General features: G+C 33.4%; 1 protein-coding gene across 1 annotated transcript; it reads right to left on the bottom strand.

Annotated features, from left to right (window-relative positions):
- Positions 1-1285: 1285 nt before the first annotated feature.
- Positions 1286-5193, bottom strand: LOC117571260 (fas apoptotic inhibitory molecule 1). The gene is made up of 4 exons (XM_034253321.2): positions 4660-5193; positions 4475-4540; positions 1850-2149; positions 1286-1786 (listed from the first exon to the last, which is right to left on the bottom strand). The coding sequence occupies exons 1-4, from the start codon at positions 4795-4797 to the stop codon at positions 1595-1597; spliced, it is 696 nt and encodes a 231-aa protein (XP_034109212.1). The 5' UTR covers positions 4798-5193; the 3' UTR covers positions 1286-1594.
- Between the last annotated feature and the right edge of the window lie 1438 nt (positions 5194-6631).

The following is a 6631-nucleotide window of genomic DNA, read 5'->3' as shown; positions in this document are numbered from 1 at the left end:
TAAGAGCGTAATGATGTGTAAAATGTATGTGTGTTAGTATTAGTGGGCAGAATGGTTTTTAAAAGCAACAGAAACAAATGATAAATATGTGTGTAAGCAGAAAATGCATTAAAGTAAAGTATAGAAATAATGATTTAACTGGCAAAATTATCAAAAGTGAAAAAATACTTATCAAAATATTTGATTGCACGGGCGATAAAATCGTGCATAAAGAAAGAATGATTAATAATATTATTAGAAAATCTGCAATTTTTGTATTTTCTGTGTTCTTATACAAAATGATAAAACGAAAACAAGAGATCACACATCCGTCTATTGGCAATATATATATTTGATTTTGTTAAGTATTAGAAACATTACGTTGTCCAACACATTCCACATTGTACTTACTATACAAATGAAAAGTTGTTAAATTATTGTATCGGTATAAGTAATTAAACATTAAATTTTCCAACAAGCAATAAAATTATGATTATTCTCACTGTCCTCGATCATTGTTTACATTAGTTGTAATCGTATCCAAATTGATTGCTAGAAAATTGTTCCAATTCGAAGTTTTAAATTGATGACAGTTGAAAAAACAAATATACAAATATATAAAGCAAGATAAATATATATCTAAAAATAAAACTGTAAATTATGTTTTTATAACCCTTAAATGAGTAGACATATTAATAATTGAAATCGATAACGAAGACAGAATTAAATTAGTGTTAACAAACAAAAATATCATTGTGTTGCTTTAACCTTAATGACAATTATAAACAAATTGTGTTTTTAAGTATTTACAAAATTTTTGAAATGAATCGCGTATATGATAAATAAATTAATGAAAAACAAAAGAAAATGTTAATTGTTAATGTATTCAAAGTGACAACACATAAGCAATTTAAAATTATGAAACACTTGAAGGAAGAAAAAACAGTTTTTGATTAAACACAAAGAAATAATAGTAAACAATCAATTAAATACCTAACATAGTACATAACATAATTTATATACCTACATACATACATGCATACATACGTACATACTAACACATTAATCATATTTAGAATGCACATTTTTATTGTAAAGAAAAACAAAAAACAAAAAATGTAGTTACAGTCAGTCAGAGGAATATATTATTCGAAAAGTTCTCCAGTTACACACACACACAGTTTAGAGCCAGAAACAAAATTAATTTCTAGAATTTCTACTAAATTTATACTATTTTTTTAAGATGATGAAAAATGAAACTTAGTTTAATTATACATAACACTATTGTATGTCTGTTTCTGCGACTTTTTTCATACTGCTGTTTTTCAATTATTGTGTTTGAATGTTTTTATACGTATACTTAATGCACTTTGAGTACTTTGAATGCTAGCAAAATGTCAAACGAAATTGAGAACGTAAACAACTTGCGTTACAATTATGCATATAAACAAACGAATAAACTATTGTGTAAGTAAAACTAAATACAGTTTTCTTAATTATGTATGGGAGAAATGCGAATGAAAAGTATTTCGTATTCAAAGTTTTCAGTTTTTTTTTTATTAAGAATCTACGCTAATAATATTCTGAGTAACAAATGCAAATGTGTCCGCTTTGTTCAGTTCGTCTGCAATATAGAGACGGGTTCCTGCATAATCTGTTGAATCTTTGCCTCGGGCACCAGTTCGTCATTGGCCAGCAGCGTGTGCACAATCCCGTCATGCTTGTTGCCACTCGATCTCGCTTGCAGCACAAACTTGGTCTCGTTGAGCACAAAGCTCGTATCTGTGCCTCCGTGAACGAATGCAGCCTACAAAAAATACAAAAGTGAAAGGCTGTTTCTTTTCCCATTCTCTTCTTCATTTGTACCCACCGTCTCCTCACGTAGTTCATCGTTCACATACAGACTGAGTGTGTCCAGCTTGAGCATTATGCGATATTCCTGAGGCGCATCCGCTTCGTCCGTTTGACTCGACCCACAAGTGTACAGCCAAAGGCGATACTGACGCGTCAGTTCCTCGGTGTACTGGGCATGTGGTTTTCCATCTATGTAAAGTAAATACTCGTACTTGAAACCCGGTGCAGGATCCACTCGTATAATGCAGCGCGCCTGTTCAATGCTGAACGTATCCTCGCCCACCAGCTTGAACATCCAATCACGACGGAGCACCTCCTGCAATTGCAATTATCAAGAGGCGGGGCTATTAAAATTGCAAAAGACATGCTCCATAATGGATGAGGAGGTAAAGGCAGTTTGAAAACACGATTTAGTTTTGATAAATTGCACAGATAATCTGCAAGTCATTTAGTGGAACTTTTGACGTTTAATGCTCAATCAAACTTAATGTACCGAAACCTAATATTGTTTTGTGACCTTGTGGTTGCTTAAACAGCATTTAAGTAATCGTATAGACAGCACTTGCAGGCAAGCATTTTAATAATATTTAGGGCAATAATATTGAAAATTAAAAAATTTAAGAAATGACATAGTTAAGGTCTAATTAGAAATTCTTTTATCTAAAATTGATTTACAAGTTTTCAGATTCTGCTTTGATTACATTTGATAATAAATTTTAATAAAATTTTGGGCAAAATTATTGCAAATTAAAAATTTAACTCCAATAATAAGAAATTTGTTTTATCTAAAATTGATTTACAAATCATCAGATTTAGCTTTCAAAACAAATTTTTTTTTTTTATGTATAAATGATTATAGCTCTTGATTAGCACAAAAATTAGAGGTAAGAATGATTTTTTTCTGTTATAAGATATTTTCTGATTTAAGATAATTGCAAGAAAGGGCAAAATTGTACTCAAACCAAAAAATGTTCAAATTTACATATTTTATCGTAAAACAGAAAAAGTTCTCAAGTTCTTATTTATTTTAAAAAGAGTTTAAGTTTTTTTTTTAAGTGGCATTCGCGACAAATTCTTCTAGAAAATAAGGCATATTCATTTTATAAAAGATTATTATTGGAGTGTTTTTAAAAATTTTATTTTTTGATTAGATTTTACTCAGATGCAATTTTTTATCAGCTTTTTATTTTAGATAACAACTATGCATTAATAAATTATTGCCTTAAGTCTGTTTCTATAACGCTATTATATATACGATATTTATTTTTTAATAATTTTATTTGAAAATTAATAGTATTTAATAAAGTAGTTTTAATATTCATCTGTTTACTTAATTTAATAATTATTTTTTATATTTTGCAATATACTTTTGTTTATTTGATATTCTCCTTGTCTGCGACTAATAATCAGTTATCAAATCGTTTAATTAATTTAATAAAATTCAGAACTTTCATTCACTATTGTTGAAATTATAGTAAATTTATAGCTGCACTTTGCTCAGTCTAAAGATAATATTTACGTCGAAAAAATAAACTAATTAATAATAAATATTCTGAGGATTAATTAATTTAAAAAAATATTATATCTAATTTGCCTGAAAGAAATAAATCTAGAGCTCAGTCTGAAGACAACATTAGCGTGGAATAAGAAAAGAATGCATAATATTTTGAGGAATTATTCTTTTAATAGATTATTATACCTAATTTCCCAAAGATCAATTAGATCTTTTAATAATTATATTGAATTTCTAAGAAATCTAGAGCTGAGTCTGAAGACAACAAGAATCAAATTCATAATATTCTGAGGAATTATTCTTTTAATTGACTATTAAATCTAATTTGCTTGAAAAAGTTTGTGCACTTACAACTTTGATTCATTATTGTTGAATTTATAATAAATCTAGAGCTCAGTCTGAAGACAACATTTTCCTCGAATGTAAGCTAGAATAATGTCCATAATTGGTATAATTTTAGAGTACGTTGTGCAGAGAGCATTCTACATTTGAGTACAAATATGGAGCAACTTTGATTCATTATTTTTGAATTTATAATACATGTAGAACTCAGTCTAAAGACAACATTTTAGTGGCACAAGAATAGAATTCATGATATTGTAAAGAAATATTCATTTAATAGATTAAATCTAATTTACTTAAAAGAAATTGGTGCACTTAATACTTCGATTAATTATTGTTGAATTTATAATAAATCTGGAGCTCAGTCGAAAGACAATATTTTCCTCGAATGTAAGCTAGAATAATGTCCATAATTGGTATAATTTTAGAGTACCTCACTGTGCAGAGAGCATTCCACATTTGTGTATATATATTGAGCAACTTTGATTCATTATTTTTAAATTTATAATAACACTGAAGACAACATATTCGTCGAGCAATAATAGATTTCACTATATTCTGAAGAAATATAGTATTATTTTAATAGATTAAGTCTAATTTCCCTTAAAGATGTTGACTTAGAACTTTGATTAATTATTGTTGAATTTATAATAAATCGGAAGCTCAGTCTGAAGACAATATTTTCCTTGTATGTAAGTTAGAATAATGTCCATAATTGGTATAATTTTAGAGTACCTCACTGTGCAGAGAGCATTCCACATTTGAGTACATATATTGAACACTTACCCGACCATTGACCCAAATCATGCGACGTCCACTGGTGGTTCCGTGTTCCAGTTCGATGCGATACATCTAGGCGCAGTGAAAGTTAATTAAATGTTAATCAATCTGGGATGAATGTGAAATGAAATGTGGTATTTTTTGTGTTTTGTTTTTTTTTTCGTTTTTTTCGTTGATGTATTTGACAGCACCTTGCCATTGATGGGAGCACACCATTGGGCGACAATGTTGTCTTTGTTGTAGCGCTGAGCCTCGGGCACATGATCCAGACTCATGATAGGCTCCGTGGACAAGTTCTCTAGGCGCAGCAGAGGCGAGAGAAAGGACATTGCTCGCTTGCCGTCAGGTGGCCGCCAATGAAAATCGATTGCGGTAAATAGCAATTTAGTTATTGCATTAAAAATGCAACAGCGAACGCGGCGCGTTCGGCGTTTCAGATTATCAGATTACACAATGCAACAGTGAAATGTGAATACGAATACTAGAAAAACTAGAAATCAGCACAAATGATGGTAATAGAAAAGAACGCAGTGTTTAATCTCATTAACATTCGCATTTAACACCATTGACAGAGACACCTTTGATTTAAGCCCAATTCACACGCTTCATGTATTTTATTTTATTTATATACATATATAGCGACGCGTTTTAACGGCAACGGAAATGCGACGCCAACGATAGCGATAGCGACAGCAACTACGACGACGACGAACCGTCAGCATTCAGCGTCAATGGCACACTAAACAACACACACAATAATGGCGAAAGGAACTGAAGAAAGAATTTGTGTATAGTCGTTGTGTGTAGTGTGGCAAGTAGTGTGTAGTGAAGTGGCCTCAGTGCTAGCGCTTGGGTTTGAGGTTGAGTTTGGGTCTGCTTCTGGTCGAGTTGCGTTGTCGATGGCTCTTTCTGTTGTGGCTAGAAAAAGTGCAGAGCCACAGCTACAGCTACAGCTATAGCCATAGCCATCGTCATAGTTAGAGCGCCGCATGGCGCCAAAACAGAGTTGATTTGTTTCGCTTCAAGTGTGTGCGTGTGTATTGGTACACACATTACGTGTGTGTGTGTGTCAGTGTATGTGTATGGTTAAGCCCCACTTCTGAGCACACTCTCTTTCTTCGTATGTGTGTGTTGGCTGTGTGCTAACATTTGCACACATGTCGCAGTCGCCGTCGTCGTCGCCGTCGAGCATAAAAATAAACTTTAGTTTTTGAGCAGCCCCAAGCGCCGACAAGTATGCAATTGTTATGGCTGTGTAGCTAAGGGGTAGCATAACTCGAGCAAAGGCTTCGGCTTCGGCTTCGTCAACGCACGCACCACGCAAAACTTAGCCCATAAATTACGTATACGCAATCATCCATCATAACAAAACGAATGTCGTTCGAATTTAAATTTATTTTCAAAACACTTCCTTTTTTGGGGGGTAGAGTATCCTGAAGTCATCTTTATCGGTGCTACTCGACACGATTGCAATCGAAACTCAAATTGAGCGTAAGACAACACTTTTCCTTTGGTCACATCAATTGGCTGACCTCCCTCCAATCACTCGCTTCTTCTCTTCCTCCTCCTCCTTGTGCTCACATATAAATGTGACAATTATATTGCTCGCGGCTGGCTGGAATAAATTTGAGGCAGGCAACATACGCTTCTTGTCGCCATCTCTCCTCACAAATTTGTCGCATTTTGTTTGGGCTGTCATGTTTATGGCGTAATATTTTGCGGCCATAAATACACGCCAAAAATGCTAATGACCGCTTACGACGATGAGGTTACAGGGCGGCAGGCAGAGAGACGGGTAAACAAAGCGGCGAGTTAGATAGATGGATAGACGGTTAGGATAGTGTGACAGTTTGCGTTAGTTTTGTATTTCAATTCGCCAAAAAAACAAGTATTGATAAATGTATTTGGCACACAGCGGAGCTCCAGGCACATCATATGTCAAATTTGGGCCTTGACGAATATTCTTAGCACTTCGATTGTGTTGGTGTGCGAATGTCTCTCTCTCTCTCTCTCTCTATGTGTGGGTGTTGTGTGGGGTGGTGTGGGGGCGTATAATAGAAAGAGAAAATAACAAAAAAGCTACATTTACCACACGCGAAGGTCAATGCAAAGCGCCGTTTCAAGCCGCTTTCAGCAAAGCGCGACTGTATGTACTTTTGCCGT

The sequence above is a fragment of the Drosophila albomicans genome, chromosome 3 (genome assembly GCF_009650485.2).
Source record: "Drosophila albomicans strain 15112-1751.03 chromosome 3, ASM965048v2, whole genome shotgun sequence".
NCBI lineage: Eukaryota > Metazoa > Arthropoda > Insecta > Diptera > Drosophilidae > Drosophila > Drosophila albomicans.
The sequence above is the reverse complement of the archived record's forward strand: the minus strand, read 5'-3'. Positions and strand labels throughout refer to the sequence as shown.